Here is a 21,683-nt window from a genome sequence, read left to right as displayed (position 1 = left end):
ACCGGGAGACTCCGCCTTAGCCTGTCAGAAACACTTACCTGCAAACTTCCTGTGGGGCAGGAAAACCGGATTTGAAGCAAACAATCGGATTGATAAATGATATGGTCAATTTGGTTTACTACAGCCAAATGGCAATATTTACGACCATGAGGCAACTGATCAGACATAAATCAACAAGGCGTGAAATATGAAAGCTTTACAAGGGTGTTAAATTGTGTTTCTGTGTTGAAGCCAGTGAGAAACTGATAATCTCCGCTGCAGGCTGCTTGAAAAACACTGCAAGGGAGAGATTCAATTAGAGCTGTGATGCAGAGAGTTCTTTGAGCCTTTAAAGGAAACAGATCACAATCAGGCAACTGTGTTCAGATCTGCTGATTGCTGTGTTGGAGAGGGCAAGTTCTTTATCTCATATTTATATGGGAGTGCTGCTGTCATTTTTTGTTAGTCGACCATAATGTGACGATTATAGGGCTTTGGGAAATATTAAAAGCACATTATGTTGTGGTTTCAGATTGGTTTCTGTCAATCTATCATCATGTTCCTTTAGAAATCTGATGATCAAGTTAACCTCTTTTAGTTGCCTACAGCTGATAAATGACTTCCAGTACTGAAGGAGATGAATAGCTTTGACAGTCCATATCTAAAGAGCTATTGGTCCCGATTGCAAATCTTTTATTTTGGTAGTTTTTCTCTGGTGGCAGGAGACTGAAAAATGTGAAATGTTGCTACAGTTGATGAAGTATTCATCAGTGGTATGTCCAGTTTTACAGATGATGCATGGCCTTGACAGGTAAAGCATAGCTGGCTGTCAGAGTCAGCTTGGCTAATTCCAGTTGGGTAGCCGATACACAGGAAATGGGGGAGTGCCCCCCTGACCTCCCGAATAGAGTCCAGTCCCCAAGAAAAAAATGAAAAAAATAGGTAATTATTTGCCCTCCAATCGTTAGATGAATCTTCGGTGTAACTTTTTAGAGTCTTGAGAATGGGGTGAATGGGGTGCAGAAATAGAGCACTCACGTGTCCTTAAATTGCTCCTGGTGGTCAGAGGTTAGCGCCAGTGTTTGGTGTGAATGTGTGGGCGAATAGGAATGTGACTGACGCTACGTTCACTCCGCCTTCGGCGACGTTGGGTTCAAGCTACCACTTTCAATAAAACGTCTATGGGCTTCCGCGTTCAAAACTCCTGTGTTCACGTGTCACTGCGAACATTTTTAAAGGGGCTATACCATGAAAAAAATACTTTTTGAGCTTTTAAGTGTATTTTACTGCTCATTCCTCATTATAAACAAACCCAAAGCGGTATTTTGTGTTGTGAACCAGTGTGGTGATGGCCGGGGCTGCTAAAGGCAGATATATGGTATGTCCACGCGCAGCGGCAGGTGGAGCTTCAGGAATCAAGTCGTTTTACTTCCGGGTAGGAAAAATATATTGACATATATTGATATAGTGAATATTTCATGAATAATTTGTTTTTTAGTGTTCCAAAGGTAATATATGATCACATATATGGATATAGTTCACTCTGAAAGGCTATATATATATTATGGTATGGCCCTTTTAAGACTATTTTTTAATTTTGAATGCAGATTTGGTCGTGAATTGATTAAAATTGATGGTGTCCTTTCTAATTCACGGAAGTGCCAACTGTTTCAAAAGTGACTATGGATGAGAAACCAATAATTGCGATTTGAGCCTGGACGGAATTATATGACAACAAAACCGGATCCGATTTCTTCCCCAACCCCTCCAATTGAAGAGGCATTTGAAGTGATAGGGTTGTCCGAAATCGTGGCGGAGGGATACAGAGCCCTCTGCCACGAGAATGTTCCGCGTCGTACTGTGTCGTGGGGGAGGAGCGCTTTTCTTCATGCAGGTGTGCTCTAAAGTAGTTACATTTAAATGTTTGATCTACTTCTGAGTGCTAGCAGCTCCATGCTAATGTAATGTATTTGCCAATTTATCTGGAAAAATAAAAGTTTTATTTGTTTTAAACATACCAGTTAATATATAACAAAAGTAAACTGTCCATCTACTGTAAAAAAATATCAAACATATAATGTTCAAAATAAAAGAACTGAATATCTTTTTAAATGTTTATTAGATTTAGAAGAAAATATTTGCTACAGTAATTTAGGTTTTAGAACATTTTATGCATCAAACTTGCACAGTTTTGCCCCTTTACAATTATTTATATTCAATAATCCATGTAGGAAAGTTTTCTGCTTGGATGAAATTTGTGGAAGCCAAAGACCTGTCAGTGTAAGAGGTCGGATCGCAAAAATTCAGCCAAATTCAGAAAGTGACAAGAGAAGAGCTGTGAAGAAAACATCTCAGAATTATGACCACCTAGAAGAGAAGCAAGTACAGTACACACCACTGGTGTTATCTGAGAAATCACATTCATCCAACGCAATTTCGCAGAGTGTTCTGCCAAATCAGGTTGACACAGAAAATGTCAAAGAATTGTAACTACCAGCAGAGGCTTCACTTTGCCCTTTGTGCTTTTTCTTTTTTTCTCTCTTCATGTGAGGCCCCCTCCATTACCACCAGCAACACCCCCCCACCACCACTTCCACCCCTCCTCCTGTCTTCAGCCCTTCTCTCTTAAACCTGTCACTGCCATCAGGATTGCATTTCTATTCTAGTCACGTTGATCACACCGTTAGTGATTCTGGATGACAATTATTCACACAGAGCAGAGCCATATTTAAGGGACTGCTGCTTCTGAAAGAGAGATGCTACTTAAAATACCTGAGCCTAAAAAAAAACAAAGGTGGCTATTTGTGTTTTATTAAATAGGGATGCAGGAAATATGCAAAAAAGAGAAGAGGGGAAATGAATTGCACATTTAAGAGGGAGTCTGCCTTTAAAACACACATTATAAGTGATACCAGGGAATGCAATCTTCATTTCCATAATGTAAAACCACAGGTGCCTTTCATTTGGTTATTAAAACACTACAGAGGGGTTCCAGTGTGGTGTAATGTTGTAGCAGCGAAGGGAAGGCATACAGTAACATCCCTGAACGCAAAGAAGATAATGAGGAGGCTTTTTAACCAGGCAACCTGATGAGCCGCACGCCTGCAGAGAAAAGCTTGAAACCATGCCCAACTTCTCAGCTTCCCAAGAGGCTTTTCAAAATTCAATAAATAACATCTGTAGGCGATGTTGGGTGCAGACCTAGCAGAGTGCGTCATAACAGAGAGCTGGCTGAACAAAGAAACCATGACGACTGCCAGGTTTCCATAGCAACTGCTGCAAGGCCTGGAGAGTATAATAGCACATCAATCACTGTCCAAAAGAACTTCATTATCAGCAAAAATAAACCTTTAGGATCTTTTCACTGTGCAATATCTGGTCAACTCACCTCAAAGCCCTGCTCTTTGGCAAATGTGGCCGCCTCCTAGAACAGAGAACACACAATTAAGGAGTTAATTACACAGACAAACATGAAACAATGTCAAACTGGCATTAAGTAGAGACATTTCACCTGCTTCTGTCTCTCATGGCACAGAGGAATAGTTAATTGAAGCTAGCATTAGGGCTGTTTAAGCTATTTCCAAACATGATCTTAACAGAGATAACTCTGCATCAGTCGAAACAATGAATATGTGCAGGTATGTGGGGATTCCCTGATGCTGAGCTTCCTAAGTGCTGATTAGACTGCAGGTTTCTTAACCTCCTGATAGGTGCACTTTACATAAGCATACATTTGTTTTGAGTTAAATGTCACAGCTAATAACTCCACATGGATGCAGAACCTTTCATTTTCAGACTTTATTAAGTTCAGTGGTGGTCCTCCCACAAAAAAGGAAGTTAAATGTCTTTTTACTATCTAATGCTAACAAGACCGACTGGGAACAACACATACAATAGTTTATTTAGGGACAACAGAAAAAAATCAGTTTGCAACGTTTTTTCATTTTTGCAAACTTTTTTTAAAAAAGACAAAAATCCACTTTGGCACTTTTTTTTTGCTCCGTACATCCAAGTTTTTTGCAGAATCCCAGCTATTATATTTACTTAGCAAAAACGGATTTGTCAGCAGTAAAACTCAGAAAAAACTACAAAGCACAGAAATATGAATGACATATACAGTTTAATTTAAGATTAATTACATAAATTAAAACAAAAGTCAGTAACACTTTTAAAAAGGTACTGCAAAATACTCAATATAATGTTGACAAAGATAGTTCATACATTTGTTAAGCTAAGTAGTTTATTAGTATGTGTGTGCACAATTACCTCACTTATTATATAAGTTTGCTTCCTTCCACTCCCTTTCAGTCAATCTCCTAATGTCTCAGCGTTTAAGATGTCTTTATGGATGTAAACTTCTGATGATTGATTATATTGCATATGATTTTTTTTCTTGATTGCTCGAAATAAATGTAATCTAATTGTTTTCTGTTATTGCTGTATTTATGTGCAATAAAAACGTATAAAACAAACTTAGATATATTAAAAAAGGTATTCGTTTGAGAGTAGATATAATCTGAAAATACATAAAAAAATGTAAAAGTATTGAGCAAAAACAAATACAGAAAAAGATCAACTTTGACCTTTATAAATTAATTGTAGTAACTACAGAAAGTACAAAAACCTAAGGTTTATCTTTACATATATTAGCAGTGCTCCTTTATTTAGCTCCATGACAGAAGCTGTTGCTCGTCAGCTCAAAACGATGCTGCAAATCAGGACAGACAACCTTGTGAACCAAATTCACTTCTGACCCAGGACGGGGCAATAAGTTGAAGCTATGATTCTAAATGATCCAATTATCTGCAGAGGAGGGGGGCGAGTGTTTGCGTGACCTTGGGGAGAAGTTGACAACCTGGTCCTCAAACAGAATGGGAGGAGATGACATGGAACAATGAGGTTACTGGTCCCTGGAGGGGAGTCTCATGGCTCCTCTGCTTTGGATCAACTTCACAGCACCAGCAATATGTCAATTTATCACCCCACTCTACACACACAAGACATTTAGTTGCTGTAGTCAAAAAGCGGTTTGATAATCATTAAAGGTAGAGCAGTCTTCTCCTTTTACCTCCCTTTGCCTTTTCAATCTATTGAGGGCTCAGGTCTCATATTTGTTTTCCTTTATTTATGACCACATATTGACTTTTCTCCTCAGGAACGTTCAATCATTGACAAGCAAGAGGCATCTCGCAGAGACGAGAGCGGCTTGAAAAGGGCCTTGTCAAAACAGTGATATTTCATATCAAAGCATTTAAAAGAGACACATAAATATGAGCAAAGACAGCGGCGGCGCTGATTAGCGGCACACAGCTCCACTCCATCCTCTGTCTCCCTCTAGTTAGCAGCTATAATATTTAGGAAAAAGAAGCCTTTCGGAGGAGTGTGGGTGGAAGAAGAAAAGATAATTGAAGCCATGTCTATGAGCCACATGTGAACACTTTAATCCTTTCAGGGATTTTATTAATTTCTTTCAGTTGGCATGAATCAATAATATTTGTAATATAAGCCAAGCTAAACCCAATACGATAAATATTCTATGCCGTAAATATGCAATTACCTACATAGGCAATAAAATGAAAGAGACAAGCAATTAAAGCTGCTATTCCTTAAAGAGCTTATGGCATTAATAATAAAAAATGTTGGGTTTTAGGCTGTGAATGCCTCACATTTGACATGTGCTGTTTTGGTATGTTGTGGAAGACGGTTTCCAAATGAAGTCCCATGTGCCTCTACAGCTGCCGCAACAATGACAAGTGCTTGGAGTGACATCTGGACAAATCCTGTCGTGCTCAAAAAGGCATCTTGTTTGTTCAGAGATCGCATGCTCGCTTCTGAGGATCAGCTGCCGAGTCTCATTTCAAAAGGGAGAGGACGGCTGCAGAATCGGGGACCTCTCCGCCTTTTTTGGGCAAACAAGGTAAGAGATAACAAGGGAGGCTGAGCGCGTGAGCCCTTCTGCAGCCGCCGTTAATATAAAGTTATCTGAATGTGAGAGATGTTGTTGCTGTCAGAGGCTTAAACAGTCAAAAGGGATATTTTTAGAGAGCTTAAGCTAATAATCCAGAGCCCAGTCAGGGGGGTGGGAGTCTATGTTTTCATTTTGCCAACTAGCCAAAATGAAAACAGAAATAGACACCTCAACTAAAGAACCATTTGTAAATCGACACACTTTGGTTGCCTTGACAATGTAAATGAGGAAGGCTCGGTTTATAAAAAGATATGAAAATATGTTTTTCTTTAGCTGCTAAATATTTACTAGTGCTTTCAAACTAGAAGGGTTGAGGAAAAAGAAAGGATTCTTATAAAGAGTTTTGAGACTAAAAATCTTAAGCTACAGACATACGAAGCATGTAACGTGAGTCCAAGGATGTAGATTTAATAGGGGTGTTGAGAAAAATCGATTTGACGAATTATCGCGATATTTCATTGATGATACTTGTATCCATTTAAAATGCAAACAATATGATTTTTAACTAATTTTTATGAGCATTCTTCCGCGTCTTACTTTTGTTTTCCATGTAAACCTCCGACCACTAGTTGGCAGCACAGCAGCCTAACCCCGAGCTCACAAGGCTAGCGTTACAGCTCAGGTGCGATGCGGGAGCGGTCTAGCTACAGCCGATGGCTAATATTAGCCACAGGTTGGCTGCAGCCACAGGCTCTGCTGCCAACCTCGCAAAACTCCAAACTCACGTTCACGCTAATCACTCTTTCTTTCAACAAAATCTCGCGAGAACCAGCTTGTATTAAATGTTCAGTCAGCTCTGCGGTTTTTGTTGTTATGAGACATGTATAACAGTTTTCACTTGGTATCGGTACCAAGCTGAAACTCTGTGCCACGTTGCTGCCAGTATCATATAAAATCGCGGATTATGATAGTTCGTAGATAAAAACGAGTGAAGCAATGCAGCTATGCAGCGAGTCATGCACTGAGCTTTAGCTTAAAAAAATTGTGATATAGTTGTGGTATAGTCTTCGGATATATTGTGATACATATAGTATCGTAAGATGCGTATCGCAATACATATATCGCAATACTCATATCGCAATACATATATCGTTATACACATATCGCAATACACATATCGCAATACTCATATCGCAATACATATATCGCAATACTCATATCGCAATACACATATCGTTATACACATATCGCAATACACATATTGCAATACTCATATCGCCAATACTCACCCCAAGCGTTTAGCCCATGTTGTTCACACTGAACAAGCAGGAATGGGCTTCTTTTTCTACTGTTCAGAAGCTCATGTCTGCCACCTACAGTTCGAAGAAGCCTGGTGTGAAATGCCAAAGCGGTGCAAGTCTTGTGAATCTTGCTCCAGGCTTCTTCTTTCTGATATAAAAAAGACTTGGTGTCATGTAATTCCCTCCGGAAACAAAAACCCATCACTATTCATTTGTCCTTGATCCATTTCTCCGTGGTCAGTTTTCAAACAGTTGGCACATCTGTGCATTAAAAGGGACGTCTTCCCTTATTTCATTGAAAAAATGACAAAGGCACATGCCAGCATCTCACATAGCATATATCTTCTAATAGTAGCCCCGGGGTTTATTCCAAAAATTTTTTTAGACACCTCAGCGTTTATTAGAGACAAGCGTCTAATGGAGACAGGCGTCTATTAGAGACTAGGGGTGTGCCAAAATATAGATATTGCGATACATCGCGATATTTAGTCCTGCGATTGATTCTCGATGGGTTCTCACCAAGTATGGATCTTATAATGTTAAGTTAAAGTCATTCTTAAATGAAAAAAAATGTAGAGTTTAATGTATGAACCTCAGATAAAAATGTAATTAAAATAAAGTACATGAATTCACTGTAAAATTAGGGAGGTTGCTAATTAATTGAAGCACTTAAAATTATTTAAATATTGGTGAAAGTTGTTTATTGCTATTCTGTAACAGAATTTGAATTTGTAAATATTTATTGCCATTATCATGTGTGGTTTAGGATTTTTACCTATTTACTACTGACTGACCAAATGGAAAATAGATTAAGAAAATAATCTCAAGTGACAGTCTGAGTAAATCCGCCCTCAATTTTGGATGCTCAGCCCTTTTCAAATATGGGAAAAGTGTACGAAAAATTAGGTAACACTTGACAGAGGCTGTAAAACATTATGTTCATCATCCTTTGGTTTGACATTTCTGTGGAGGTAGATAACTGTCGCCACTTGAATTATTTAATTTTTGCTCTGTTGCTTACAACAATTTTCTACTAAGTATTGGCACTGCTGATCATATTTACTATTGTTAACATTAAATTTGTTGGTAATTCAGTTGGTGTCAATGCTTGTCAAAGACATAGTATTACTGATTTCAGCAACGTTGCACAAAAGTGTCTATAGTCTGTCGCGCAAAATAAGACACAAGTTGTTTATTATGATTGTGTTTAAGCTAAAAAGAATAAATGGGGATATAGTTTCCCCCAAAAAGTGTATATATATAATATTAGTTATTAGAGAGGATTTTTACCAATTGTCGCAGTATTGCGATATTATCGAAATCATGAGCCATGTATCGTGTATCGCATCGTACCATGAGGTACCCAATGATTTCCATTTTTCGACCATATCCACCCATAAAGGCAACAGTGACTAAGCCATAAATGAAGTCTTAAGTTCATAAAAAAGAGTGAAAACATTTATATTCAACAGATGCATCAATCCAGAACCTAACAAAGCGTACCATTAAATGAAAACTGTAGGGCCAAAAGAAAGCCACTTTTACTTAATCTCAATGAGACTTGGCTTCTTAAGGGGAACACAACAATCAGCAGAACTACACAAACCTCTGGCTTTCAAGATAATATATTCCAAGTAACAAGCATTTAAGCTTTTTTTCCCCCCTCTGTGTAACAAGTTGTTCAGCATATGTCACAGCGGTAGAGATTCAGGTGAAAAAAAAAATCCAATTTCAGCATTTCCCAAAGAATCTGAATCAAAGAGCAAGCCTGAGTGCTAAGGTTAATAAATGTTGATAAGCTGAAAAGCGGAACTCCCCCAGGCCATTCAGAAAATAAGCATTTGTTTGACCGTGTTAGCCCAAGCTGAGGCAGAGGCAGAAATTGAATTGTATTTGACATCATGTGTGGTGGTGGTTGATGGGGGGGCACAACAGTGAGGAGGGTAAAACCCTGACAAGCTATTTACAACAACAAACCTGTTTTCTTCTACCTGTTTCCTTCTACATCAAAGTGTTAAAGAACTATTTTATGTTGCGGCTGAAAGTAAGTCATTTTTACAAAAAAGTTAAAAAGTTTGAAAATGAAATAAACAAAGCATGATGGAGTCAAATAATCACCCCAGCTTTGACTATTTATAGTGATATATATATAAAAGAGCTGCATATTTTTCTCATTTAATGCTTATAAGCCATCAGTGAGGTGAGTCAGACGGCTTTCAAATGCCCAGCAAACTGACATCTGGCTTTTAACTCGAGTGTTTCCAACCAGAATACTTACAGTGAACATTAAAGGCTGGGGGAGGAGATTAAGTAACTAATCAAGATGATAGAACCATGGAGGATTTTGGCCTCTAACACATGTCCTTCTGATCGTTGGGGCATCTCCGTCCAGGTGCTTGCTAACAGGAACCTGCAGATGTGTGGGCTGATAACGAAATGCAGGTAATTATTAATAAATTCAGGCGGGCTGATAGGGATGCACAGGGCGGAAAGAAGGCGGCTTGCTTGCGACTCTGCAGGAGAGATAAGGGGGAATAAATCACCTGTGCCGAGCCCTCCCAAAGCTCCCAGGAGAATGCAGCGATCCCGCTCAAGCATGACACACGACAAACACCGGGGTAAACACACGCAGGAACAACACACTCCAGAGGCAGCAGTCGCTTTTTACTGCCTCTGGGAATTTACTCGGCAACAGCTGATGGGATTTCAATCAGCTTTTACCGAGCTACTAAGTGGCAAATTCCTTCTTACGATTCTCCACTCAGATGCGACCACGTTTTGTTATAGATGTTAGTTTTTATTTGTAGATTTGGATCTGTCACTTTCATCAAGGTGAACACGCTTTTATACTCAGTGTGGGATAATATTTCATTTTTTATGATATCCAGAGGCAACATAAGAAATATATATAAAGAGAAACATAATAACACATTTTTAAATGTTCCATTTTTTACTAAAACATCACCAACAATTGCTGTTACATTGACTTTAAAGGGTCTATACCATACAAAATAGACTTTTTGAGCTTTTAAGTGTATTATAATGTTCATTCCTCACTATAAACAACCACAAAGTAGAATTTTGATCCGTTCACGCATTTCTGCATATCCCTCTAAAAACCTGCGCTCTGAGCATAAGCCCACAAAAATGAGAACCCTTTCAGGAAGTTTGTGCTGCCAGGACCGCCCTCCCCCCAGGCAAACACACAAACGCCCAATTTCTCCACGAAGCTAGCAGTGCTTAGCTGCTAAGCTTTGCCGCTCAGCTAGCGATATTGGGCCGCTAAGCTATGCCACTAAGCTAATGGTGCTAAGCTGCTAACTTTGTCGCTCAGCTAGCGATACTCAGCCGCTAAGCTATGCCACTAGGCTAGTAGTGCTAAGCTTTGCCACTCAGCTAGCGATATTGGGCCGCTAAGCTATGCCACTAGGCTAGTAGTGCTAAGCTGCTAACTTCACCACTCATCTAGTAGTGCTCAGCCACTAGCTTCGTTGCTAGGCTAGTGGTGCTAAGCCGCTAACTTTGCCACTTAGCTAGCGATACTCAGCCGCTAAGCTATGCCACTAGGCTAGTGGTGCTAAGCTTCTAACTTCGCCACTCAGCTAGCAGTGCTCAGCCACTAGCTTCGCCGCTAAACTAGTAGTACTAAGACACTAACTTCGCTGCTCAGCTTGCGGAACTCAGTTACTAGCTTCGCCGCTCAGCTAGCGGCGCTCAGCTAGCGGCGCTCAGCTAGCGGCGCTCAGCTGCTAAGCCTTACTTCTCTTTTAGCTGTGCTTAGCCTCTGCTCCTGGCCATCGCTACAACCAGTGTAGCAATGGCAAATATACGGTATGCACATCCATCTTTGCAAAAGTGCAGATGTTGTTTGTTTTTGTGGGTGAAATGCAGACAGGATGTCGAGGCCGGCTCTTGGATGACATCATGAAACGGCACCAACAAGCAGCGAAAGGCGGTGCATCAGAGATCTAAGTGTCTTACTTCCGGGTAAGAAAAAGCTCACAAAAATAACTCATATAACATAAACAATTTGTTCTTTGGTGTCCCAAAGGTAATATATGATCACATGTGGATATAGTTTACTCTGAGAGACTCAAGAAAAACATGGTGTTCACACTGGACAAGCAGGGAGGATCTTCTTTTTCTTTTACTACCGTTAACTAGCACCACCTACACTTGGAGGAGGTTTTGTGGGGAATGTCGAAGTAGTACAAATCTTGAGAATTTTGCTACAGGCTTTTTATATGAAAGACTTGTTGTCAAATAATTCTGGCCGAGCACAAACTGCAATTATTAATTTCTCCTCCATGAACAATTTTCAAGCAGTTGGCACTTATGCGGATTGAAAGTGATGCCATCCATAAGTCATTACCAAATTCAGGTCGCTGATTGGTCAACCTGTTTAACTTTCAACCCTCGTTTTGGATGTTGAAGCCGAAAACGTTCATAGAAAATAGTGTAGCGTGAATTCAAGAGTTTTAAACATCAAGCCAGAAATGCAGAGAGCAATGTGAACGTAGCTTTACATCTCTATTCCAATATATGACAAGTTTTGCACAAACCGCAATTGTTAATTTCCCCTATGATCAATTTTAAATGGTTGGCACTTCAGTGTATTACCAAATCTAAATCCTGATTGGCTAAAGTTCAACCTGGTTCAACCCTTAATGTACGTTCACTGACCATGCATTTTGTATGTAAAGCCCAAAAACTGACTTAAAAAGGTGTGCAGCTTTGCGTGAACGTGAAAAATGCACTTGAATTTTTTATTGGAAGTGATCACTTTAACTGAGAGTGGTGTGAAGATAGCCTCACATTTAGATTAGTCTCTAAAGGGGATTAAAGTATTAACCTTTGACTTGTATCAAATGTATTTGGCAGCCCTAGAGCTAAGATAAATAAGTATAGCATGATAATATGACGTGAACTGTCATGAGTTTAATTTACTTGTTTTCTTGATACTATGACTGCATAAGCTACACAGCAAACCTGCATTTAAAATAAATAGCATTAATAGATGAATAGCAGCGCGTTATAAAAGTGTGAAAAACAGTGTTGGAGGATTTCAAGGTGAAACAGTATCTCAACATCTAAAGCGAGTTATTAAAGTTCATTTTTTGAAATATAGTGTTTAAATGTGTACTTTAACTCTTGTTTTTTTATAATCTAGACAGCTTTTTTTCTCTTTCATGCTCAATGTCAAATGGTTTTACTTGTTCTCTCTGCAAAAGACGGCATAATTAGTCCCATTCTCCCTGGCTGGCTTGCAACAAAAACAATCAGGATTTGCACGCGGCTTAGCAAAACTCCGTCCACGAGGAAGTTGATAAATCCTATGACAACTTCTGAAAGTGACGAAGCTCAGGGCTGCAAAAAGGACCACAAAATGAATTCTGTCTTAAATGTCCACACACCATAGATGACAGATTATAGTTGGAGAAGAATACATAATGCAGTGAGATCCAAATGGACAATCTGACATTCTGACCATTTACATAAGGACATGCAAATGTTCTTTCTCACAAAGCAAAACTGTGATCGAGTGAGTTCTTTAGTATTTTCTAATGGTTCCGTAATGGTTTGCAACTCGTATTTCTAGTTGGATGCAAATTAGGATATTTTTAATTTTAGTCAAAAGAAAATCCCACTAAAAATAGGCGTTTAATGAGCAAGCACAGATAGCTGCTTTCAAATACCCAGAGACATAACACAAACTCTGCAGAGTATTGGTCCACACACAGCCAGCAGTAACTCAGCATCACAAACTAAAAAAATAAACTTCCAGGAAAACAAATATTTTCATAGTTACTGGAAGCAAAGGATGTCACACCTGTTACTGACGTCCCCTTTTGACCACAGAGTGCTCCGTGTTGCTTTGACAATAAAAAAAGGATGCAAATAGTGGAGTTTATTATTGGCTATTGTTAGCTTAGTGAGTTTGTTTAATCAAATACTGGACCATCCATCCAGTCTTTTTCTGTTTATCTCTTTCAAGTCTCATCAACCCAAACCAGCCTAAACAAATGACTTGTTTTTGTCACCAATTCTCCCGAGTATTTGCTAAAGCAGTCATTCCTATCCACTATCGCCGCCTACATGTTGAATATGACCTATATATAGTACAGGACTAAATATTTAAAAAAATCTGAGCAAAGTAGGTTTTGTCTCAAAATTGGAGATGCATAAATAAACTGTACTGGTTGACCCGTCTGAGTGCTGTGGGGTTTTTTTGGCTTGTGAAGGATCGTGGACAGTCTTCACTTAAGCAGCACTAATTGTGCAGTGCCAAATCCGTACGACATGCCTGTATCTCTACTATTTCATGCTTAAGTGTTGTTTAAGAGATTGCTATGACCCTCACGTGCGTTAACATTTTCCCTCAATGGACTTGACAAGGGGTCAATGACCAAAAATCTTTGGGCGGAGCATAGCCTATACAGGTCTGCCCAAATTATTTGTGTGCAAACAGCCCGTACGTACCATGCAAATAAATAGAAATAGACAAAACAAGGCTGTGACATAACTATTAAATAATCCCTTACCTCAGGTTCCAATAAAATTAAATCAATTCAGTCGCCATTTTTATGCAGTACGGATATCGCCCGATTTCGCCATTTTGGGACGTTAGTAGGGAGTGATTGGTCCGAGACTCTGTCAATCAAATGCTTTGAATGCTTGAAGTGGGGCACCACATGCTCTTATTGAGGAATCTGATTGACCAGTTTATTGCTGAAAGAACTTGCGATAAATATATCCTGAAAATTTTTTCAAAAGAAGTCAATGGGATTTTGGCTTTCTAGGACTAGCAGGTACTTCCTGTTTGGAGCATGAGGGCGGAGGGGATGATCAGTCCAGTTCTCTCTACTATCTATGGCATCTACCTATAAGGGCAGTTGTGACTAAATTGAATAACTATCATTTACTTTCTAGATTATACCTTTTAGGTAAAAACTAAATTGTAAAATAATCAAGTTAAACAAGATTAAAGATAAAGTCAGATGTAAAAGCTTGGGGGTTTTATATTCCCAGCTTTCAACAATGCTCTTTCCGCCCAGTCCATTACACACTTAAACGAATAGCCTTTGCTCCTATCTGTCACAGTGGCTCTACAAGGGCAGGAGAAAGTCTCCATGGTAATCCCACGGGGAGAGCAGCAGCACCCCCAGCACAGGTCCAAAGGTTAAACAATCGGAAACATGTGCAGTACATAAATATCTCCACCGATAGCCATCTCAGAAGGGGGGGCCGGGTTTGCTTAACTGCTTCAGATCAGTGGATGTAACCCCAGATAGAGCCAGAATCAGCTAATCTTTGGGGGGCAAATAGAAGCTGTGGCAGTATGAGGTGGAGGGGGAAATTAGCTGTAAAGCTGAGGTTCTTATCAGCGCTAAAGATTTTTATCACATATCTCACCTGTGGGCTCTAACAAGGGGTCAACACACATGGCCCAACGGAGAACAAACCGGCGATCTCTATGGGAAGTGGATTAACAGGTAAAGAACTGGTTCAGAGTAGGGAGCTTGTGGCTTGTAGGTTCCACGTCACCAGGGTTGCCACGATTAGTTGACTTATCGACAATTCATTGACTATTAAAATAGTTGATGACTAAGTTAATAGTCGATTAGCTGTTATTTCATATTATATGGAGTCAGAGTGCAGTAAACTTGAAAGTTATAATGGCGTTATGCTAGCTTTTTGGACTATCTTGGCATTTGTTTTGTTTTTCTTAGGCTATTTTTAAGTTTAGCTAATATTTCAGCTACATGCTAGCTATTTTGGCTAAATTAGGAATTTTTCTCAGTTTTTTTGGCTATTTGGGGTTAAGCTAATATTTCAGCTACATGCTAGCTGTTTTGGCTGATTTAGGATTTTTCTGTTTTTTAGGCTATTTTAGAGTTTAGCTAACATTTTAGCTACATGCTAGCTATTTTGGCTAAATTAGGATTTTTTTCAGTTTTTAGGCTATTTGGGGTCTAGCTAATATTTCAGTTACATGCTAGCTGTCTTGGCTGATTTAGGATTTTTCCGTTTTTTTAGGCAATTTTAGAGTTTAGCTAAAATTTTAGCTACGTGCTAGCTATTTTGGCAAACTTGGGCTTTTTTTTTTTGTTTTTTAGGCTAATTTGGCATTTAACTAATATTTTAGCTGGATATCAGTTTCAGCGTTCTTGGCAATCAATTTCAGCATCTTCAGCTATCAGCACTAGTATCTTCAGCTATCAGCACTAGCATCTTCAGCGGCCAAATTTAGCTTACAGCATTTACGTTAGCATTATTGCAGGTAATGCTATATATCTAGTTTTAGTTAGTTTAAAGCTAATGATGGTTAAGATGTGCACTTTACATCCACTTAGTCAACTAATCGGAAAAAATATTTGGTGATTAGTCGACTATTAAAATAATCAATTGTGGCAGCACTACATGTCACACCTACAAGCTTTTTCAAACTCCTTTTTTCTGTCTGATTCACAATATTTAGATAAAGAAATACTCAGAAAAGCAATTTTAAGCTTTATGTATGTCCTCCATCATAAGAAAAATGCTACAAGAACATGTTAAAAACACCAAAACATGATTTTCTTCGGGGAGGGTCTTTAAATAACTTTGTGCTAAACTATCAGACCCTCAGAGATCCCGCTCTCCGACTGTCGGCTCCTCATTCCAGATGTTCTGGATCTCAATTTTCCATCATTTCAAACACCTTGTTTTGCTTTGCGTCCGTCTCTTTGGTGTGTTCATCTCTCGTCCGTGTTTGTTTCCCTCTTAGCGATTTAGTACACAGTATGTGAACGCTGTTCCTGCCTCACATCTGGTTTAGTTCCAGTAAACAATATTTCAAACCATAATACAGCAAACAACTGCTCCATGTGAAGGCTCAGCGATGCATTTGCGGTCCCAGCGGTGCCGGGCCTCTTTTCTCTCTGCTTGTCTTGTGTTTGAAAGATCTTAAATCATTACCGTCTTTACACGGAACAGCGTGCGCATCCATCACGCATGCACAATATGCGATTAGAACTTTTTTCCCACAATTTTGAAATAGTATTTGCCTTTTAATACTCATCAGACACAAACATTAAACTGTTTCTTCAGTATTTTTGAAACAAGTCAAATTTGCTTTAAGGGTGACAAAATTCAACATTTTTGAAGTCATTTTTTGTATTTTAGGGGGTCTTGCACCATTAAAAAGATAAATGACAACAAAAATAAACATGTAAAGGGATCAACACAACTGTAATTTCGATGGATGAGCTACTTTTTATTGATCAAGTTACAAAACTGCACCGTATTGATGAAAAAATGGCTACTTTTACAATTGGTGCATATATCAAAGATGGCACAGCTCTGTGTTGTTGGAGTCAGTTGACTGACAGGTGCATCATTTAGATCAACACTGTATTTGGGAGTGTTAAAGAATAACAGAGATGAGGGAGGAAAAATGTGACATCACTGCACAATATAGCAATTTCCACAACATGTGAAAACCAAATAAAGTGGGGGGTTACAGACACGCAGAGTGAAGTGAATGAGGCGTCGGTTCAAGCTTCCTACTGTGGTGGAACGCCCAGCAGTTTCTCTAAGGCCGCAGAGGACATGTTTAATACAGGTTTTTATCCCCACAGGTCTCCAAAGTGGAGTTTTTTTCCCTCTATGTCTCAATACAACACTCTTAAATGTAAATTCAACATTTATAATTTTCTCATTCTAATTATCTACAAAAATATGCTCTTTTTTTATGTACATACTTTTAACTATACCAATTATTTCTTTGACTGTTTATTATTATCCCCATTAAGTAAGAGATGAATTGCTCAACTTAGAATAAAAAAAGACGATTAAACAATTTATCTTTTCTCAAATATGCATGAATTATTCAGTATATTTGATAGGGGTGTGTATTGGCAAGAGACTAGTAATATGATATGTATCGTGATACATGTATCACGATATATTCCAAGACTAAACCATACTATATTTTGAAGATGAAACTCCATCTATGACCAGCTGTGCAGATGCATCGCTTCACTCATTTTTATCTGCATCGCAATCCGAATTTTTATGTGATTCTGGCAGCAAAAAGTGGCACAGAGTTTCAGTTCAGTACCAATCCCAAGTAAAAGCAAAGAAGTCTCATAACAACAAAAACCGTGAGGCTGACTGAACATTTAACACAAGCTGGTTCTCGCGAGATCTTGTGGTTTTGGTCCCGATGCAGAGCTGCTCAGAGGCTCAGTGTGCTGTTAACTCACAGTTTAGATGGAAAACAAAACTCATACATAATTAATTAAATATAATCTTGTCAAAATGAAATATTGCCAACTCGATTTTTCCTGATTTTTTCTGATATTTGATCAAGGTCAATTAAGGAGAATGGAAAGTTTTCCATGAAATAATTGTTTTTTAATTCATTTTCACACAAAAGACTTACATCATTAAAGCACTTCCTCATATATGTTTAATACATGTTTTAATGTCAGCAATTTCAAAATACATTCAGTTTATGATGCTTAGATGCTGACTCTGAAAGACAGGGGTTTCAAACTCAATCTCACAAGGTTTCCAAAATCCAAAACACACCGTAGGTCACGGGCTGAACATGATATAATCTCAAACTAAATTTAAAAAAAAATAAAACTGTAACTTTTTAACACAATTATGAACTAAATATATAGCATTACCTGCAATAATGCTAGTATGAGTGCTATAAGCTCAATTTGGCCGCTGAAGATGCTGAAATGAATAGATAAAACTGCCTAAGCTGATAGCCAGCTAAAAATATTAGCTAAATGCCAATTTGCCCAAAAAAGAAAAAAAGAAAAAAACTTAGGTTTGCCAAAACCGCTAGCATATAGCTGAAAAATAGCTAAGCTTCAAAATAGACAAAAAAAATGAAAAAAGCTTAAATTAGTTAAAACAGTTAGCATGTAAACATTAGCCTAACTCCAAAATAGCCTAAAAAACCTAAAAAATAAAACCTAAGTTAGCCAAAACAGCTAACTGAGATATTAGCTAAACTCCAAAATAGCCTAGAAAAGTAAATGACAAAATAGTCCAAAAAGTTTTAAAACTTTAAAAACTTAACTTTAGCATAATTTAGAATAATAAAAAGGCAGGAATATTATTCTAGAATAAATTAAATTAAACCTTAAATAATTTTCAATACTTTACTCTCCCAAAAAAAATATTTTGTCAAAAATATACAAGTTAGAAATAAGTGGAAGATAACATCGGACCATTAATAACAATAAAATAAAATGATCTGGCGGGCCGGATCCGGCCCCCGGGCCTTGACTTTGACATGTGCTATAAGAAAAGCATAAAACATCAACTTTAAGAAGATTTAAAATCTATTCTTAAGACCAATTTTATGTCTTTTTGTGTTAAATTATACAGACATCCCAACAAAACAATCAAAATAAGCTAGTGCATGTTTATTTATATTATATAAATAAACTTTTGGGTTTATTTTGTATGATTTTAGACATTTTTCTGGTAAGATCTGCAGCTTGTGTTGAGCCCCAAACCATTAAATTCTCCTTTCTTTAATTGTTTTTATTCTTAACAGTTTATTCCAGACACATTTATCATGTTCATGCGGTTTACTGTTGTTGTATTTTTCCTGTTTCACAGGCTTTTGTATTTTTTCATAAACTGGAATTGTTGGATGATGATCACATATCCATTTTTCACCCTGACAATCATCGGTTTTGTCGACTTCTTTGTCTTCGCAGAAACTCTTTGATAAGTTTGAACCCGACTGTTTCCCGTCAGCCCGCTAAAAAGCTAGAGGCAACCGACGCTTGATTGAAGACGCAGACAGAGGTCAAGAAAGCAAACAGCTTTTTTTTCCCTGCCGAGAACTGTTGAGAACAGTGACCATACCCTCCTGCGTGTCATAAACATGCGAGCGTTTGGCCTGCTCTATTTACTTCCTAATGAGAAACAAAGATCTGCTCTGGAGAGAGTTGCATGCCTTAGATTATGAAAAACCAAGGCTGGAAAAAAAAAAAAAAAAGAAAGAAAAAAAGCCCTCAGAATAATTCAAACCATTTGTGTGCACAAGGGGCCTGAAAGCTTTGAGTGGATAAATCGACCATACAAAAAACAACAAAAAAAACATGATACTCTGTGTTATCTGTTTATGTGGCATTAGATGGCCATTTGCCAGGCAAAAAATACAAGCATAAAAGCATGTTTTTTATGTTTACACACATATTTTTTTTTTAAAAAAAAACCACATACTTAATAAATTAGCTGAAATATGAGCAGACTAAGAAGCCTTTTCAAAAAATCTGTGAGATGAGACATAATTGTGTTTTTATTCCGAATAAACGTTCCCTTCTCCATGGTGAGGAGAATAGGAGAGTCCTCTGAATGACAGTGGGAAACATGTCTGTGCAGAATGGACTGTGGGAATACAATTGTGAGTAGACAAAGGCCAGTCCTCCTGCCAACTCTGTGGATAAGAGGATTGGAGATGGGAGAAAAGGACCCAGCCAAACACCAAGCAACAGTGATTTGGGAGCGGGACGGGCCTCAAGACTGTAAGGGTATCTGGGAAACCCGCCAGTGTTTAAAACTTCTGCAAGTCTCACCAGCAACAAGCCGATATCCTTCATTCGGTCCCACGGTGACAGGAATATACGGATCTAAACGCAAGCAGAACGTAGGAACTATTGATCTGCTCCCACTGCAATATCTCCGCTTACATCCATAATTATTCTCCTTCAGCGGGCTTTACCACATGCTCCGGCTGCCCGGCTGGCTGCTTGTTAAAGATGCTCTATGGTCTCACATTTCATGTTGCACTGCCAACGACCCCCTTCTCTTAACCCTGGCATTTTCAAATATTTCATGGTTCAGTCCCGGGCTGGGGAAGGCAGCACGGCGCAATTACAGCGGTTAGCCGGACTCCTCTGGCAGAGCCACGCTGGCTCCCAAAGTACCATGACTCGCAAACAGACAGCCAGGAAAAACAAAAGGGTGTCAGAGAGAACGTTTTTTTTTTTTTTTTTTCCACCGCACTGAATCAACTCTCTGTCTATAGGCACAGAGAAAGATTGACGGGTTAATTGTAGCAACACTTCACACATTGACGAAAGGAGCTTTCTGTCTTTTTTTTTTTGCCTCCAACACCTTTAGACAGAAGAAAAACAGGATCTTTCTGTCACATTTGAGAAGTAAATCCAACCACATTTGGCTGAATTTAAGATGGTTTTGGCTTAAAACTGCACTTCTAAGTAACAACGTTATGACTTGACATCCTTTTTCATTAGAAACTAAGAAGTGAACTCATCTGTTAAGCTGTTTTCTATTTCCTGATGAGATAATTTAGTGTCTGCTAATTTCTAATTAAAGAGCAGGCGATTAAAAGTCATCTGCTGTTCTGATTCCACAACTCATTTCTAATAATAATAATTTTAGTCAATTTAAATATTTTAGAGGTAAATTACTGGCGCTTTTAACATGTTCTTATGGCATATATAAAGAAAGTTTCTGAGTATTTACTTATTCATGTGATTGTGAATCAGGAGTTCATTGTAACACTTTATAATAAGATTCCTTAACAAGCTTTATTAATTATTAATGAGTTTATTGGATGTTTATAAGACATTTATTAGTACAATAAGCCAAATATTTTATTTTTTTAATTGTACAGTCTGGTGATATATCGCGATATGTATCGTATTGCAGGACACAGATTGGAATACCCACTCCTAGTGTAAACAGAGAGCTCTCACCAACGGTAAGGGGAAGAGGGGAGAACTCAGAGAGGAAGCTTTGCAAATACTATGTCCTAGAAAATGACAGGTTTTTAAAATTTAGCTAAAAGCAGCACCATCACTGTTAAAAGACCACTGGCTCCACTTTAAAATAGCTCGCAGTGGGACTCTCAGATCCCTGTTGGAGCCATGCTTGTATTCGAAATGACTCTCGGTTGAATCAAAGTCACAAGGGTGACTTTTCCAATTTGCTGATGAGCAAAAGGATGAAAGTTTAGGCACTGAGACCAAACCGATGGGAAAACACTGACTAAAGCAAAGCATCACTGATGCACAGATTGTTCGCCCTGTGATCTCCATTAGTCAGTTTTTAGCTTGATCATCTTGGCAGATCACGTTCTAAGAAATCCGACTTCTGAGCCGCTGATCCGAATCAAGTCGAGGCGTTGTGCCCACAGTGGCTCCACCACACACACTGGCAGGGGCGTATCATGTCCCTGGCATGAGAGTCTCCACTCAGCTTGGGAAATCAAAAGCTATGAGTTTGTGCTAACGCATTCAAAGTGTGGGCTGCACGGTGGAGTAGTGGTTAGCACTCTCGCCTCACAGCGAAAAGGTTCAAATCCCAGCTGGGGACTTAATGTGAGTTTGCATGTTCTCCTCATGCATGTGTGGGTTTTCTCTCACAACCCAAAAACATGCTTTATAGGCTAATTGGTGACTGTAAAGAACCCCTAGCTGTGAGTGTGTGACCCGGCAACAGACTGTTGACCT

The 21,683-nt window shown here is 38.6% G+C and overlaps 1 protein-coding gene across 2 annotated transcripts in view; it reads right to left on the bottom strand.

Moving 5' to 3' along the window:
* The window catches only part of adkb (adenosine kinase b), a 140,113-nt gene that overhangs the window by 13,060 nt on the left and 105,370 nt on the right, over nt 1-21,683 (bottom strand). For both annotated transcript variants that reach the window (XM_024285311.2, XM_024285312.2), the window contains exon 8: nt 3,368-3,403. In XM_024285311.2, coding sequence (XP_024141079.1) covers nt 3,368-3,403 — 36 coding nt within the window. The remainder of the gene's footprint in view (nt 1-3,367; nt 3,404-21,683) is intronic.

This window comes from Oryzias melastigma, linkage group LG19 (assembly GCF_002922805.2).
Source record: "Oryzias melastigma strain HK-1 linkage group LG19, ASM292280v2, whole genome shotgun sequence".
Lineage (NCBI taxonomy): Eukaryota > Metazoa > Chordata > Actinopteri > Beloniformes > Adrianichthyidae > Oryzias > Oryzias melastigma.
This window is presented reverse-complemented; position numbering and strand designations above follow the sequence as displayed.